Consider the following 15495-nt stretch of genomic DNA (forward strand, 5'->3'; position numbering starts at 1 on the left):
TGTCTTCAAGTGCACTCTTTTTCGTGGCAGACAGGCATGGGGTCATCGCCGCACATTCGCCGGGGCAGCAGACAAGTGACAATCGTGCGGAGGTTCGATAGAGCGAGCACAGCACAGCAGCACCCACACGACCCTGTCGCGGCCGAGAGTCCGTTCCTGCATGCGCGAGCGCCGCCTTGATATCAGGACTGGATATCTCGCTGCAAGGGCGTCACGTGGCTTTCCTCCGCGCCCACTCTCTCGTCCGCTCTCTCGTCCGCCGCGTTCTCGCGCGCCGCGCATTAGGCGTCGGATCGGGTACGGCGGGGTACAGTAGTGTCCCCATGATGCGATAGGAGCGGGCCCAAGACTTAAGAGAGGTGAGTACAGGGAGCACAGACGGCAGCAAGCCTACCTGCTTACACGACCTCTCTTTCACCAAACGAAACATGGCCCCCACCGCAACGACCGTCGATGGCGCACTGCCGTCCGCCAGCACCAACCTGGGTCCCTTCCATGCGTGCGCCGCCTGTGGCCACGAGGGCTGGTCGGCCGCTGTCGCCAGCAGTCGCGAGGCGGCCGGCACCACGCGTTCGCTGCCGTCGGACCTGCCCACAGTCGCTGCTGGAGCCTGGGGCAAGCTGGCGCAGCTCGCGGCCAAGTTCACAAAGGCCCTCGACGGCGACATGCGGCCCCTCAGCCTCGCTCTCCATGGCCGCCCCGAGCTGGGCTTTGAAGAGAGGTGAGACAACGGGTGTCGGTGAGAAGGTACTCTGCTCACAACCGGACCCATTCTCCTCGCACAGCTTCGCCGCCGACACGCTCTGCACCTACCTGGAACGTCTGCCAGGCTGGCACGTGGAGCGCGGCATCTGCAGCCTGCCGACGGCCTGGTCGGCCAGCTGGACGAGCCCGCACGGCGCAGGCGAGCGCACGGTGGGCTTTAACTCGGAGATGGACGCGCTGCCCGAGATCGGCCATGGCTGCGGCCACAACCTCATCGCCGTCGCTGGTGTCGCGGCGGCGCTGGGCACGGCGCGTGCCCTCGAGGCATGCCAGCTGCCTGGGCGTGTTGTGCTGTTGGGCACGCCTGCCGAGGAAGGCGGCGGCGGCAAGTGCTACCTGCTCGACGGCGGCGCGTACGGCGACATGGACGCCTGCTTCATGGTCCACCCTTCGCCCTTCCACGTCCTCGGCTCGTCGCTCGCCATCAAGCGTGTCTCGGTCACCTTTCGTGGCAAGACGGCCCATGCTGCCGGTGCGTGTTCCTCTTCTTTACCCGCCTAGCCCCTCGCAGCTCGCTGAATTGTCCACTTATCTCTTCCTTTGTACCACAGCGACGCCCTGGGCGGGCATCAATGCGCTCGACGCGGCCGTGCTGGCGTACAACGGCGTCAGCGTGCTGCGGCAGCAGACCGAGGACAAGGTCCGCATCCAGGGCATCGTCCTGCCCGAGCCGTCGTGGGTGCAGAACGTGATCCCCGACGTGGCGCGCCTGTCGTACGGCGTCCGTGCGCCGACGTATACGCAGGTGGACCGCTACTTGCAGCGGGTGTGCGACTGCTTCGAGGGCGCGGCCCGTGCGACAGGATGCACCGTCGAGTTCCACGTCGATGCCGTCGGCTACGAGGAGATTCTCTACAATGCGCCCCTCGGCAACATCTACGAAGAGTACATGACGGCCACTGAGGGCGTCACCGTCCTTCGCGATGTGCCCTTGTGAGTCTGGAGGGAGTGGATACCAGCTTGTCCCAGCCACTTCCCACTCACACTTATCCCTCTCCGCAGCTCTGGCTCAACGGACTTTGGCAACGTGACACAGCGGCTGCCTGGCTTGCACCCCATCTATGCCATTGTGGGTACGAATCGCTCTTGCACAGGCGTCCTATGCATTAACGCACGCGCTGGACACTCCAGCCAGTGAAAGACAGCCAGAGAGACGCCAACCACACGGTAGCCTTCCACACAGCGGCTGGTACGCCGGAGGCACATGCAGAAACGATGAAGAGCGCCGCCGGCATCGCTGTGGCCGCTGCGCTTTTCGCCGCCGACGCCCACTTTGCCGGCGTCGTCGCGGAGCACTGGAAGAAGGACCAGCAGCAGGAAAAGAAGTGAAGAGGCAGTCATACCGCTCACATCAGTCTCTTCTCTGTATTCAGTGTGGCCATCTTCATAGGATGATGATCTGAATGCGTCATATTCCCACCTTTGATTGAGCATGGCTGGAGATCTTGACTTGACTGCGCGAGAAGGTGCCGTCTCATCCACCGCACGCGAGTAGTCAGAATTAGCGCGCCCAACTTTATTTCGTCGGCCCAGAGCGAGCGCTGCTATCTATCTGTCCCACACCCCCGCTTATCGCCCGCACACGTCGCCTAGGTGCCAGAGGATGTCGTCCATGGTCTGCTCTCACCCCACTCTTCTGATCTCGCTGAATTCGATCGACCACTAATGGCGCATCTCATGCGTCTCGCCCGCTGAAGCATCTCTCTGGGCCGAGCACTGCTTTCCACCCGCCGTCGTCTTTCTCTCACGGAGCGGCCGCGCCGCGCAGCTCTCGTCCGATGGCCGAGCATGTCCGGCGGCCAGCGCGGGGGCGCGAGGAGGCCGTGCCGACCGAGCTGTCGCCGATGGAGCTGCTGGCGGGCCAGGCAGCCGCACGGGCCTCACAGCGAATGTCAAGCCGGCTGACGCCAACCGCGACGACGGGCAATCCCAGCAGCAGCAACAGCAGCAATATCAGCAGCAGTGGTGGTGCACGGCCGACGTCGGCGCGCTGGGTCGAGACACCGGCACCGCGCGAAAAGGCGCGCACGATCACGCGCCACCGGCCCATCCGGAGCTGCACCGAGTGCCGGCTGCACAAGCGCAAGTGCGACCGTGCCCGCCCCGTGTGCAAGCACTGCATCGACACGGGCCGCCGCGACCGGTGCCGCTTTCTCGATGGCGGTGCGGTACAAACGCGCAGGGGCGAGTCGGCGTCGGCTGTGGCTTCGTCGTCGCCGTCGTCGCCATCGAGCACGCGCACCAGGCAGCAGCCTGCCACCGTCGCTGCCGCTTCGTCTTCGTCGCCGCTGCCCCGAAATTCGTCCTTTACGCCCCCCTCGCTGCCCGTCGCTCGCGGCTCGCCCGAGTACCATCCCATGAGCTGGGATGGAGACAGAAGGAGCAGCGGCGTGGCGCCCCCATTGCACTCATCTCTGGCGCGCTTGCGCTACGAGGCCCTCGTCCATGTGCTTGCCGACCACAACGACCTGGTGCTGCCGTCGATCGACGAGCTGGATACGCTCCTCGCCCTCTATCGCTCCGGTCTCGAGCCGTTTCTGCAGTGCGCCATGGTCAACCTCAATGCGCCGCGGTACGAGCGCTGCCTGCGCTGGTGGCGCCATGGCCTCCAGTCGTCGTCGTCGCCGCCGGCCGAGGACGAGGGCGTCGCGCCGCCCGACCCCACGTCGTTCACCCTCATGCTCGTCGTCCTCGCGCTGGGCATGCAGATCGGCGAGGCTAGCGCGGGGTACGATGCAGATGCACCGGCAGCCCACTGCTCACCACAACGCAAGCTCATCCGCGTCGCGGGAGACTGCATCGACGCGCTCCAGGCCGCCTGCCCGCCCAGCTGGGCGACGGTGTTTGTCGTGCCGATGGACCTGATCAAGGCCGCCGTGCTCCGTGGCCGCTGGTTCCTCTCGCAGCTCCAGCTGCAGATGGCGCGCTCCTGCTGCGCCGCCGCTGTGCACCTCGCCTGCGCGGCTGGTCTGCACCGCGACGGCCATCACTGGCCCACGATGCGGCCCGAGGAGGCCGAGTCGCGCCGCCAGCTGTGGTGGTGCATCGTGTCCGAGTACCTGGCTGCGCACCGGCTCGACACCTCGACGGTGCTCCTGCCTGCGCCGGCCGTCGTCGATGCCGCGCTGCCCACGTGGATGCAGGCCATCGAGACGCAGCTCGTGTATGCGCGCGACACCTACCCGGAGTCGCTGCTGCTGCGGCGCCGCGAGCCGCTGCGCTGCGATGCCGTCGAGTTTGGCTTCCACACGACGCGCGCACGCTGGGTCGAGCTCCGGCTCCAGCGCACCACCTGGCGGGGCAACGAGGGCCGGCGGCTCTCGGCCGACCGCGTGGCCGACCTCGAGCAGCGCCAGGACGACGTGGCGATGCGCCTGACGCCGGCTGCGCTGCGCTGGAGCGACGACGACGAGGACCGGCTACTGCGCTTGGTTGCCTTTGACCCCACCGACGCCTCGCTCGACCAGCGGCACTTTGTCGAGCGCGCTGTCCTGCATCTCGAGCACAGCCTCGCGCGCCTCGAGCTGCACATGCCCAGCATCGTCGGCCGCGACGCGCGGCCAAGAAGGGCCGGTCCTGGTCTTGGTAGTGTCGGTGCCGATGCTGTCCATCGCCACGAGGATGCTGGCGGCGACGGCGACGACGATTTTGAAGGCGGCGACGAGTGCGAGGACGGCGACGGCGAGGACCACGAGAGCAGTCTGCAGCGGTGCCTGGGTGCGGCACAGGCCCTTGTTGGTCTCGTGGCCGGCCTCCTGCCCGCACGACCGCCACCCGTGCTGCTGGAGCCGCTGCTGCACGGGGCGCTGCTTGCTGGCATGGTACTCGCCGTCGCGCTGGGCCTGGGTGCCGCCGACACGAGCGAGACGACGGCTGTGCTGTTGCGGCCGCTCCTTCGCCGCCTGCTCCGTGCCCTCGCCAGCAAAGAGGCGGAGCCAATGACCACGGTGCCGCGCTCTGTGACCGAGTACGCCGGCAAGGTGCACCGCTTCCTCTCTGGCATGACCCAGCTCACGCCCGGCGGAGCCTTTCCTGCTGGCCGTCGTCGGCCGCGCGCAGCGCACGAGAGACCGGGAGACGCGCGGCCAGGGAAGCGGAGGACACACGTGCCTCTGTCACCATCCACGCCGACAACAGTGGCTGCTGCTGCCGCTACTACGGCTACTGCTACTGCTACTGCTACTGCTACTGCTGCTGCTGCTGCCACCGAGATGTGGGCACCGACTGGCTCAGCCACCTCGCCTGGCTCGGCAATGGACACGTCCAACTGGGGCCTCTTCAGCGGGGCCAGCGACGCTTCGCCTTTTGCTGAAATGTTCCCGAACCCAAGCCCCTCGGACGCCTCATCGCTCGACAGTGGGCATGCTGGCGAGCTGTGGAAGGTGTGGCAGGCCATCTGCGGCGGGCAGGTGCTCCTGGAAGATGCACCGTAGAGCCACACATCACCTGGAAAGGATGTGCCTCAATACAGCGATCCTCTCCGAGACAGGGCGCTAGCGATGTGCCTGCGTCGGCAATGTGGAGCCAGAAGCATGGCTGAATCGGCAGTATGTCCAGCTGTTTGTTGCCTCTCGCGCATCGTGGACTTGCTTCTCAAAATCTATGATAGTGTCGACTGCACCTGGACTGCTGCTGCCTTCCCTCGCAGATATACCTCACATCTGTCGACCCGCTGCTGGTGACAAATCTCGAATCAAGGCTGTGCCAGACACAAACGAAGGCAAAATGGGTCTATGAAAAGGTTCGTGGCAGGGTGAGCAGGCTTTTTCGACAGCAGCACCCATCCATTCATCGACGGGCGCACCGGTGTGGTCCGAGCGCGAATGTTATCCTTTGCGCTCGGGCCACCTCATCATTTCTCCTGTTCGGCGCGCTCGCACACAGAGCTGCGCCTCAGCTTCTTTGTATAATAGCATCGCATCGCATCGAGCAGAGCTCCGCCGGAACTCTCGTCGCCTGTGAAGCCTTGAGTTGCTGTTTCTTGTTTCGCACCATCGAATGGGCGAGCCATGGTATGGAGTGGTTGTCGTGTGGACTCGGATTGAGTTAATGAGTTTCACAGCCCTGCGCGCCCATGCGGTCGTATGTGCTTCGAAAGTGGCACTATAAGAGCGCGTCTCCCAAACGCACACCATTCCCCCCCGTCCCATCTCGGCATGACTGCAGGAAAGCTTCGAGTGATCATCGTCGGCGGCGCCATCACGGGCTGCACGCTCGCGGCTGCCCTGCAAGATGTGGCAAGCGAGATCGTCGTCCTCGAGCGCAACCCCTCTGCGAAGGCAATGGACCTGGAGCAGGGCGGTGCCGGATTAGCGCTCCTCCAGAGCTCCAATGCCATTCTGCGCTCAGACCTCTTGCTTCCCCAGGGCATCAAGGGCTCAGACGTGCGCAGCGCTCGTCACGAAGGCGAGGGGAATGTCATGAGAATCCTCTCCTGGACTACAGGCCAGGTCGGCATGTCGATACCGAGCCCAGGCGAGACACGGACAGTACACCGCAAGACGCTCACGAAGGCCCTCTACGAGATAGCCATAGCCAGCAAGGCTCCCGTGACATTCAAGTGGGGCAAGACCGCGGCACGCATCGACACGACCAAAGGCATCGTCGAGACAACCGACGGCGAGGTTTTGGAGGCCGATCTCATCGTCGGAGCGGACGGCGTGCGCTCTTGCGTGAGGACTGCCATTCTCGAGGCAAGCGGGCTTCCCGTCGCGTCGTCGGTGCCCCTGGGCGTCTCGTGTGCGCGCTGGAGCCTGAGGGACGATGAAGTGCCCGAGAAGACACGCGAGTGTCTCCGTCTGCCTAGTGACAAGAGCCAGGGCTATGGCAATACGACGTTTCACTGCGACAGCCAGAGGCTCGTTACCTATCGGATGCGCGACGACGGCTTGCTCAACAGCATTCTCTACTTTTACGATTCCTTTGTGCCTCCCAGCTTGGCGACGCAAGACCGACCGTCAGCCACGTCATGGCGGCAGGCGGGGTCGACAGCGCTCCTCAAGAAGCTAATCGACGAGAGCAACCCCGCCGAGCCCCTCGCTCAGCTGCTCGCTGCACCCCAGCAAGTTGGTCTGTGGCAGCTGAGAAAGTACGTCCCTCTGCCCACCTGGTCGCACGGCAATGCTGTGCTCCTTGGAGACGCGGCACACCCCATGGCTCCCTTCCAGGCCAGCGGGTCGTCGCAGGCAATCGAGGACGTCGAAGCGTTTGTCCACGCCCTCGTCGCAAGCCGCAAGGACGGAGAGCCTCTGTCAAAGGCGCTCGATGATTTTTACAAGCTTCGCTTTCTCCGCGCTTCCATTGTGCAGGCCATCTCAGATCGCACACCCTTTCCTCAAGATCTCCTCCAACAGAGTCAAAAGCAGTCGCAAGAAAAGGCACCGCCAGTGCCCGACGAAGCCCGCAACCATCCTTCGTACAGGGAGGCGGCCGAACGCGTCGAAGAGGCCATGAAGAGCCATTCCATCGATCTGTGCAGCCCTACCGTAGCCCGGTGAGTAGTGTGACAGTGGGTCAGCTCGCGCCTGTCACAGCTGAACTCGCATAAATCAGCTTCGCAATGGTGTACCCGGGCGTGAAGCGTTTTGTCGAAGACTACCCCAAGCTTGTGCTCGGTTCGACCCCCAGATTATGAATTGACCGGCTTCCAAATGACAGCTTTGATTTGGACGTGCACAATAGGTCTCGGTCCCCCTTACATTCGAGACAACGAGCTTGGACCACAGACACACGTTCTAATAAATGCAGCAGCTCTGTGTCGTGTCCTACAGACGTCTTCGCGAGGACAAAGATTTAGAGGGTGTGACTAGTAAGAACGCGTCGCTTAGAAAGCGTCGTCTCGAGAGAGATGTTGTTGCATTGACATGGTTTGATCCTCACTTTCATGCCTTTACACTTTCATGCCTGACTCTACATCCTCGTCTGAAGAAGAAACATGGACGTCGCGTCGCTGAGTGAAGGTGACGCCAAGCTCATGGGAAGAGTCGCCCTGGGCCGGCATCCCGCGCGAAAGAGTAGAGCTTCCTGCTTTGCATAGGTTGAAAAAGATGCGCGAACAAAAGATGCTGGTCATGACGGTGGCCAAGCTGGCATTGACGGGTTTGAGCAGCGGTTTCGCGTTCTGAAGCTCGAATGCTGCTGCGAGAAGGTTTGCCGAGAATACGAAGACAAAGTAGAGAAGGCCATCGCGGATGATCACGGTCGTGAGGTGGCCCAAAGTGCCTCCAGTCTTCCGTCGCAAGAAAAAGTAGCGGCCAATCGTGAAGGCGACGAGGACGGCGTCGTAGCAAGCCACGGAGATGTAGAGCGCATTGAAGTTTCGACTCGTTGCGTTTGGAATCTTTTCCAAAAGACTTAGCATGATGCGACACGACGGTTGGGTTCATATCACTCACACAGCTTGGAATGCCCTCTTGCGCTTCTGTGAAGCTCGAGCCCCACAGGGTGACACCAGCCACAGTGGCAAGACTAACCGACAGGAAGATGCTGAGATTTCTGTCTCGCTCGTACAAGGCGACCACACGGAGCGCCATGATGGCGTTGGCGGCGAGGGCGACTAGGTTTGACAGGTAGGGGAAGATCGCTGTGTCGTCTGTGTCAGTTTGAAGCCTCTTGACGAACGAGTACAAGAGCTCTCGAGCTCACCTTGAAACTTCTGACACTGCTCGTGACTGACGGTAGCATTGATGGACCAAGTGAAAAGAGCGAATTCCAGCAGGGCAAAGTATCGCACGACAAGGAAGAGGCCGCAAGAGACGTACGCCAGCGCCTTTTCTCCAAGACTTCTCCTGCGCTTGTGCGCGTCGCCACGAAACAGGGGCCCCCAAAGGTACTTGTACTCGCTGGGCAAGTAATTGAGCCAGTCCCACGCAAGGATGGCCGTCAGACAGGTGGCATAAGTGACCGACGCGTGGGCGACCTCCTGGGCATCCGACATTGCGAGAGAGACAGTAAGGAATATTCCCAGGCATGTCCGACCCAGAGGAGGCTCTTATATGTCGGACATGTCGTCTGACCTCGTGGAAGCTTCACAGCAAGCTCCTCATGAAACCGTCCGTACAACTGGATTGTTCCTGGCTCCGAGGTGACGCACCGAAAAAGAAATAAACGCGTGTCGACAAGATAAGAAAAACGAACTAGTTTATCCTTGCTCCACTTTGACCGCGTGCTCCTTTTTGGCCCCACCGAGGCCCGTGGGGCTCGGTTGTGTATACGTGCTGGCCTCTGCTTCACCACTACCACCCCTCTCTTGCTGCTCCCTGACCATGGCCGACATCAAGTCTGAGTATGCTGCGCTGAAGCAGGTGATTCTGTCGCAGTTTTCCAAGTTTGAAAGCGCGCTCGATGGCATGGGGATGCCCGAGGTCACTTCTTCGGACCTCCATCCGCTCGACGACCCCTCGCTGCTGGTCTCGAAGGACTTGTTCGACGCCAGATCGCAGCTCGTGGCTGCGCTGGGACAGATGTCCAGTCTGGTCCAGAACCCAGCCGAGCATCTGCTATCGGAGTCGTTGGCCCACCACACTTCAGCCGCCTTGAGCTTCATTGCCGAGACTGGCATAGCAGATGTCATCGAGTCGTCGCCCGAACGCCAGCTTCACGTCGACGAGATTGCCAAGTCGATCGACAGTCACCCAGCCCGTGTCTCTCATGCACTTCGACTACTGGCCCATGACGGCATCTTTGCAGAGGTCCGCGAGGGGACATTTGCCAACAACCGCTCATCGAAGCTGATCCTCGGCGCCAGTCCCATCAAGCAGTGGATTCGATTTCAGACGTGGTACTCCCTCGGCTACTCCAGCAAGGTGGCCGAGACCTGGAAAGATCCGGCCAAGTCCAAGTCCTTTGAGCAAATCGACTCGGCCGCCAATGCCGCTTGGCGGTATTCCGACAAGGGCTACGGCGACTTTTGGGATTGGGTCGGCCACGAGCACCTGCCGTATGCCAATGCCTTTGCAGATGCGCTCAAGGGCATCGGCAGTATCGGTGTTCTGGGTATCCTAGCCGACTATCCCTGGGAGTCGATACGGCCCGGAGGCGTCGTCGTCGACGTCGGTGGGGGCCCTGGACACATGCTCTTGCCGATCATCAAGAATAATCCAACGCTCAAAGGCGTGCTTCAAGACCGCGAAGAGATCGTGCCGGCGGCAAAAGAAAACTTCGACAAGAACCTGCCTGGGGCGGATGTTGAATTTGACGCCGTCGACTTCTTTGAGGTGCAGCCGCGAAAGCAGGCGGACATATACATGCTTCGCTGGATCCTGCACGACTGGTCTGACGAGCGTGCTGTGGCCTTGCTGAAGCAGCAGGCCGCTGTCATGGGTCCTAACTCCAAGATCATCATCATGTATGTGCCAGTGAGCAGCAGTCATCACCTCAATCCTCCTGACAAGCGTCCCACAGCGATGCCCTCATTCCTCCGGCCACTCGTGCTGCTGCCCAAGATCCATCTTACCCGTGAGTGGTTCTCGCTGCTGCTGCCTACTTTACAGCTCTGACAGATAGTCTGTAGCCTCCTTCAATCGAGGTCGCAGGCGTCTAATTTGGTCTTACGGCTGGACTTCGAGATGTCTGCCAGTCTGCAGGCAACAGAACGTACTCTGACTGAGTTCGACACGCTATTTACCAAGGCCGGCCTCAAGATTACCAACGTATATCGACCTCGGTCACCGCAAGCGCTATTAGAAGTGATGCTAGCATAAGTTTCACGCGCAAGTAGCAGCAGAAATGATAGTAGAGCGTTGCAGCTATATAGAAGCTTGCATCCTGCAACGCCTGTAGTCCTTCCAATCAACGCCTTTCCTCACTTTCTCTTCCACCCTTAAAGGATCAGGGTCAATCGATGGGCTTTGCGCTGCCGACGCTTTTGAGCAGAAGGAGCTGAAGAAGGAGTCAGGGCCATGCACCTCAATCTATCCACGAGCAGCCTTGTCAAGGAGCGGCCGAGCTGCAATGGCAGTCCTGTCTAAAGTAACAATGCTCTTTTGGATAATCTCCGTCGGATATAGGTTCACGAGGAGCAACAAGGGCATTAAGAATGTCAGAGCATGCAAGAGTTCAGGCCCCTCGGCAAGGCCAGTTCTGACACACGTATCTTCTGCCCGGTGCGCTGCTGCATTCCCAGGTCTTAGACGCCTGTGACGCTCTGCTTTCGGGGAAAATTTGCCCACCACTGCCGCAGAGCATCGGCTCGAGAAGCTGGGCTCGCGACCGCGAGGTCCAAAAAACGCGAGGTCCAGTTTTTATCGCCAAGTCTGAAGCTATCATTACTAAGCCTAATTTCATTAATAATTTTTAGAATGCAAGAGGCTCTGCATTTCATTTACTACCTCGACTCCGACCTCGCGGTCGCTTCGTGATTTATCTATCCGTGGTTGAGTACTGCTCTTTGCCGAGCCGTTCGAAATGAATTCCAGCAACGAATACCGTACTGTACAGTACATGTACTGTACTTAGTGATGAGGTTCTCAAAATGCAATTAAGCAATGCGACCCACGAAAGGCGAGCAGCGTGGCCGAGAATGATTCTCGCAACTTTTGTTCACAACAATGGACGTATTCTGCTGATTCTCTATCATACGCGGGTGGAAGAGAGCGAAGTGCTCGCTATTGGGCAATATTAGTCTAAAGAAGATACGGCTCTCGCATTATGTTCCTGTTTGAATTGCACTGCCTTGAAACGACCGAACACGACGCCCACATGCATGAGAATTCAAAGCTCCCTGTCCCGCCGTAAATCTGACTGGCGAGGTGCCTGCTTCTTTCGGCGCGTGACTAAATGGAAGTCTAAAAGAATTGCACGGCTCACCTCTCGCAACTCCTCCTTCTGTCCACATCCCGACAAACACAATGGCAAACTTCGCAGAGCTACCGAGCGAGATTCTCGAGTGAGTAGAGTTCAGGTGTGAACGGTGCTGAGCTTACTAATGTTAACATTGGTGGACTCAGTCTGATTGTCTTCGGAGATGAAAATGAATACTCTTTTGAGAGCATCTTGACGCGGGTGCCGCCCATACACTACGCTCGAAAGCCCGACGACGAATTGCGTTGGATCGCCAATCTCGCGCAGGTCAATCAGAGGCTACGGGGACATTTTCTGGCTCGTCTGTGGGGCAGGATCAGTCTGTATCACGTCAAAGATCTGTATCTCGTCGATAAGTTCCTGGCCACTCACGAAAACGTCTACGGGCCCTTGATCGAGCACATCCTCTTCTCCTGGCAGGATCCGGTGAGAGGCAGTGAGCTTGGTGGGGAGGTGTATATGAACGAGCATGGAACGTTCGGTAGAATGCAAGATTGGCTCTTTCAAGACAGATGGGAATTAATCAAGAAGGTCGAATTACCGGATTATCGACGAGACTACCCGGACAGGACTGACGAGGATCTCCTTGAAATGATGTACCCTTCTTGGGATGACCTCAGTCGCATCACAGAGGGTGAGTGCTCGCCGTCTGGACGACCCCCATCCTGCTAACCCGCTCATTCTCACAGGTCCTGACGGATGGGGCGATGTGCCCGGCTTCTCGGGTCCAAACGACGTGGCAGACGCGCTAGTGCGAGTATCCTCGTACGCAGGCAACGTCAAGATTCTCGACTACAACGAACACTACATTCCAGTCCCTCCTTCGTTCCTTTCGAATATGGATAAGTTGGAGGAGGTCACACTATTCTCTGATATAAATCATCAGGGTGAGTGGTGACAGGAGGAAGAACACAAAATTGCTTGTCGATATTCACTGTTGTGGATGTTTGGTCAGATGTGCGAGACAGTGCGCTGCTCGAGCTTCCGAACAATGTCCGACATCTGGACATCATGTATATCTTTTGCGCAAAGCCACAAGAGACATCAAATACGAGACGGAGACGAGCGTCATTCCTGTCTTTACGTCGGGAAGGGTTAGGAGTGGCGTATGTCGACACCGACGAGAAGGCTGACGAACAGGAGCGGAGACTGAGGCTAACGTGCGGTGCAATCATAAAGGGATTGACGGAAGGCTCGCTGCAATCAGTCAAGGTGTGGGACGCTGAAATGCTGCGAATAGCAGAGATGCTGCCTTGTTGGATCGCGCTGGACCTACCGAACAAGGGAAAGGAGGACCTCGAATTAGGTTGGGGATATGAAACGACGCGTGCCTTTACCGACTACGGGCGGAAGCCACCTATCCTGTTCAATTGCGCTGCCGTGGTCGATCTCAGAATCATACTTCAAGGATGCGGCTCGGCGAAAGAGGTCCAACAAAGGTGTCAGGAGCAGCGCAAGGCAGCAAATGACGAGGCTGCAAGTGATGAGATTTTCACTGCGGAGATACTTGCAAATTGGTTAGCCGATGACGAGGACCTCTCTTACGCCGTATATCAAGGGATGCAGTGGTCACGCGCGTAGAGGGCAGATACTTACACGAAAGGGAGAAGGCGCATTGCACTGTACAGTACAATACCCGATTACCTTCCTCTCTGAAGCAGAGTAGTGACATGAACATGGTCAACTCGAGACAGAAATCACTTTCGCATCGAGCTTCCTCATTGTCGCTTTGTGAGCTGAGCAGGACCGTGAGGCGTTCAATGCGTCGTCCAGGTCTAGGTCACGACTTTCAAAATCGGTAAATGTTGAGTCTTTGTGATACAATTGAGGGAGCCAAGGAGGACGACGCCCACATGCACGAAAACACAAAATTAGAACCCCTTTCCCGCCGCCAATTTGAGACTCGTGAGGTGCCGCGGCGCGTGGCTAAGTGAAAGTAAAGGCACGGCGCACGTCTTGCAACTTCTCTTCTTTCCACAACTAGACACACGCAATGGTCAATTTTGCGGAGCTGCCCAGCGAGCTTCTCGAGTGAGTCGAACCCAGACATGACAACATACCAGCTAACCCATGTCCCCTTCGTTGTTCCAGCTTGATCGTCTACGGAGAGCTGGGCGAGTACTTGGAAATACACACCTTGACGCGAGTGCCTCCCATACATTATGCGCGGAAGCTTGACGACGAGCTGCGATGGGTCGCTAATCTCACGCAGGTCAACCGAAGACTAAGGCGACATTTCATGCCCCGGCTGTGGGCCAAGATCGATTTGTGCCACGTCAAGGATATATACCTTGTTGATAAGTTCCTCGCCACCCATGACGATGTGTACGGACCCTTGATCGAGCACATTTTCTTTTCGTGGATGGACAGTTGTCGTGAAGATGATCTGGGCGGTGAGGAATACTTGCGGCAGCACAACGAAGCCCACGGAAAATTCGGTAGAATGCAGGATTGGCTCTTCCAGGACAGATGGGAGTTGATCAAGAGAGTCGAATTACCGGAGTATCGACAGGATTATCCGGATAGGACTGATGAGGACCTTCTTGAGATGATGTACCCTTCGTGGGATGGCCTCAGTCGGATCACGGAAGGTGAGTGCTTCCGGCTCAAGACCTTCCCAGCCTGCTCACCCGATCGCATTCTCGTAGGCCCTGACGGATGGGGCGATGTGCCAGGCTTTTCGAGTCCAAATGACGTGGCAGACGCACTAGTGCGATTATCCTCACGCGCAAGCAACGTCAAGATTCTCGACTACAACGAAATGTTCATCCCTGTCCCGCCCTTGCTCCTGTCGAATCTTTCCAAGGTTGAACGGGTCACGTTGTATTCTGACGACGATCACCAAGGTGGGTGTTAGACAGGCCGTGGTTTAATAGTCGCTCACCGATGCTGAGTGATTGGATTCTTGGCTTGGTCAGATGCGCGAGACAGCGCGCTGCACGAGCTCCCAGACAGCGTCCGACATCTGAACATCTTCTACGTCTTTGATGCGAAGACATCAATCTTTGAAAGTAAGAAGCGGCCAAACAAGAGGCGGCAGCCAGTGCCATTTCTGTCTTTGCGTCGAAACGGACTGGGAGTGACGTACATCGGCACCGACGAGAAGGCAAACGAGTCGGAGCGGAGATTGAGGCTAACATGCCTTGCAATCATTAAAGGTCTGACGGAAGGCTCACTACGGTCAGTCACGGTGCTGGACGCGGAACTGCTCCGAGTTGCAGAGATGTTGCCTTGCTGGATTGCACTGGATCTGCCAAGCGAAAATAAGGATGTCGACGTGTCTCATTGGCATTGGAGCAGAGAGGTCAGGTCGATCTTGGCGCACTGTGCTTCGTACGACAAGGAGAAGCCACATGCTGTCTTCAACACTGACGCCGTCGCAGATCTCAAAAGCATACTACAAGGATGCTGCTCGGGAAACGAGGTGCACGAAAGGTCTCAGGAGCTGCGCAAGGCAGCAGATGACGAGGCTGCAAGTGGTGAGATCTTCACCGCAGAGATACTTGCAAGCTGGTTAGCCGATGACGAGGATCTCTGTCACGCCGTATTTCAAGGGTTGCGGTGGACACGCTCGTAAAGAGCAGAAGCTTGCACGAGAGGGAGAAGCAAAAGCACCCCTTCATCTTCAGAGCATAATTATGACAATGTTATTGTCTAATCTAGACACTAAGTGGGCCCTCATAAATTTCATCGAGTGTCACTTTACGGTCTGAGCAAGTGTGTCGTCTTGGCCTAGTTGTCCCCTGTTCGTAATCTATAATCGATGGAACTTCGTGATACCACTGCGGGAGCAGTTTGGACTTCATAGAGGTGCCAGAGAGGCTTCTATCTGATGATCACATAAATTGAAGAAAGCGAGAAGGTTGCAAAAACGGAGGGAAGCGCAGCTGAAGACGTGGCAATGACGGAAAAGGAGCTTCAAGAGAATCA

The 15495-nt window shown here is 58.4% G+C and overlaps 7 protein-coding genes across 7 annotated transcripts; 6 read left to right on the top strand and 1 right to left on the bottom strand.

The window, feature by feature from the left end:
- Positions 1–428: 428 nt before the first annotated feature.
- On the top strand, positions 429–2094 carry FA10DRAFT_289313 (hypothetical protein; the record flags this gene model as incomplete). The annotated part of the gene is made up of 5 exons (XM_025524278.1): positions 429–721; positions 786–1237; positions 1317–1698; positions 1768–1834; positions 1897–2094. 5 exons carry the CDS (start codon positions 429–431, stop codon positions 2092–2094), a joined length of 1392 nt encoding a protein of 463 aa, XP_025374447.1.
- Positions 2095–2543: 449 nt separating this feature from the next.
- On the top strand, positions 2544–5198 carry FA10DRAFT_289314 (hypothetical protein; the record flags this gene model as incomplete). The annotated part of the gene is made up of 1 exon (XM_025524279.1): positions 2544–5198. The coding sequence occupies one exon, from the start codon at positions 2544–2546 to the stop codon at positions 5196–5198; it is 2655 nt and encodes an 884-aa protein (XP_025374448.1).
- Positions 5199–5850: 652 nt separating this feature from the next.
- FA10DRAFT_269829 (FAD/NAD(P)-binding domain-containing protein) lies at positions 5851–7628 on the top strand. Its single transcript, XM_025522895.1, has 2 exons — positions 5851–7258; positions 7318–7628. Exons 1-2 carry the CDS (start codon positions 5922–5924, stop codon positions 7397–7399), a joined length of 1419 nt encoding a protein of 472 aa, XP_025374449.1. The 5' UTR covers positions 5851–5921; the 3' UTR covers positions 7400–7628.
- On the bottom strand, positions 7313–8842 carry FA10DRAFT_198613 (hypothetical protein). The gene is made up of 3 exons (XM_025518425.1): positions 8410–8842; positions 8160–8347; positions 7313–8104 (listed from the first exon to the last, which is right to left on the bottom strand). Exons 1-3 carry the CDS (start codon positions 8699–8701, stop codon positions 7655–7657), a joined length of 930 nt encoding a protein of 309 aa, XP_025374450.1. The 5' UTR covers positions 8702–8842; the 3' UTR covers positions 7313–7654.
- A 163-nt stretch (positions 8843–9005) lies between these two features.
- On the top strand, positions 9006–10550 carry FA10DRAFT_281986 (S-adenosyl-L-methionine-dependent methyltransferase). Its single transcript, XM_025523736.1, has 3 exons — positions 9006–10111; positions 10168–10221; positions 10277–10550. The coding sequence occupies exons 1-3, from the start codon at positions 9030–9032 to the stop codon at positions 10464–10466; spliced, it is 1326 nt and encodes a 441-aa protein (XP_025374451.1). The 5' UTR covers positions 9006–9029; the 3' UTR covers positions 10467–10550.
- A 1164-nt stretch (positions 10551–11714) lies between these two features.
- Positions 11715–13274, top strand: FA10DRAFT_269831 (hypothetical protein). The gene is made up of 3 exons (XM_025522896.1): positions 11715–12199; positions 12255–12452; positions 12521–13274. The coding sequence occupies exons 1-3, from the start codon at positions 12160–12162 to the stop codon at positions 13144–13146; spliced, it is 864 nt and encodes a 287-aa protein (XP_025374452.1). The 5' UTR covers positions 11715–12159; the 3' UTR covers positions 13147–13274.
- Positions 13275–13539: 265 nt separating this feature from the next.
- FA10DRAFT_304641 (hypothetical protein) lies at positions 13540–15199 on the top strand. Its single transcript, XM_025525375.1, has 4 exons — positions 13540–13596; positions 13657–14156; positions 14214–14411; positions 14484–15199. Exons 1-4 carry the CDS (start codon positions 13559–13561, stop codon positions 15140–15142), a joined length of 1395 nt encoding a protein of 464 aa, XP_025374453.1. The 5' UTR covers positions 13540–13558; the 3' UTR covers positions 15143–15199.
- Positions 15200–15495: the final 296 nt, after the last annotated feature.

The sequence above is a fragment of the Acaromyces ingoldii genome, assembly GCF_003144295.1.
Source record: "Acaromyces ingoldii strain MCA 4198 unplaced genomic scaffold FA10scaffold_8, whole genome shotgun sequence".
Taxonomy (NCBI): domain Eukaryota; kingdom Fungi; phylum Basidiomycota; class Exobasidiomycetes; order Exobasidiales; family Cryptobasidiaceae; genus Acaromyces; species Acaromyces ingoldii.

Excerpts from the sequence above, each read along its gene's own strand:
- FA10DRAFT_269829 (XM_025522895.1), top strand. The coding sequence starts at position 5,922 with ATGACTGCAGGAAAGCTTCGAGTGATCATCGTCGGCGGCGCCATCACG. Across the intron at positions 7,259-7,317 it reads TGCAGCCCTACCGTAGCCCG|CTTCGCAATGGTGTACCCGG; the intron begins GTGAGTAGTGTG and ends CGCATAAATCAG.
- FA10DRAFT_198613 (XM_025518425.1), bottom strand. The coding sequence starts at position 8,701 with ATGTCGGATGCCCAGGAGGTCGCCCACGCGTCGGTCACTTATGCCACC. Across the intron at positions 8,348-8,409 it reads GCAGTGTCAGAAGTTTCAAG|CGATCTTCCCCTACCTGTCA; the intron begins GTGAGCTCGAGA and ends CAGACGACACAG. Across the intron at positions 8,105-8,159 it reads AAGAGGGCATTCCAAGCTGT|ATTCCAAACGCAACGAGTCG; the intron begins GTGAGTGATATG and ends CTTTTGGAAAAG.
- FA10DRAFT_281986 (XM_025523736.1), top strand. The coding sequence starts at position 9,030 with ATGGCCGACATCAAGTCTGAGTATGCTGCGCTGAAGCAGGTGATTCTG. Across the intron at positions 10,112-10,167 it reads AACTCCAAGATCATCATCAT|CGATGCCCTCATTCCTCCGG; the intron begins GTATGTGCCAGT and ends AGCGTCCCACAG. Across the intron at positions 10,222-10,276 it reads GCCCAAGATCCATCTTACCC|CCTCCTTCAATCGAGGTCGC; the intron begins GTGAGTGGTTCT and ends GATAGTCTGTAG.
- FA10DRAFT_269831 (XM_025522896.1), top strand. The coding sequence starts at position 12,160 with ATGTACCCTTCTTGGGATGACCTCAGTCGCATCACAGAGG. Across the intron at positions 12,200-12,254 it reads CCTCAGTCGCATCACAGAGG|GTCCTGACGGATGGGGCGAT; the intron begins GTGAGTGCTCGC and ends TCATTCTCACAG. Across the intron at positions 12,453-12,520 it reads CTCTGATATAAATCATCAGG|ATGTGCGAGACAGTGCGCTG; the intron begins GTGAGTGGTGAC and ends ATGTTTGGTCAG.
- FA10DRAFT_304641 (XM_025525375.1), top strand. The coding sequence starts at position 13,559 with ATGGTCAATTTTGCGGAGCTGCCCAGCGAGCTTCTCGA. Across the intron at positions 14,157-14,213 it reads CCTCAGTCGGATCACGGAAG|GCCCTGACGGATGGGGCGAT; the intron begins GTGAGTGCTTCC and ends GCATTCTCGTAG. Across the intron at positions 14,412-14,483 it reads TTCTGACGACGATCACCAAG|ATGCGCGAGACAGCGCGCTG; the intron begins GTGGGTGTTAGA and ends TGGCTTGGTCAG.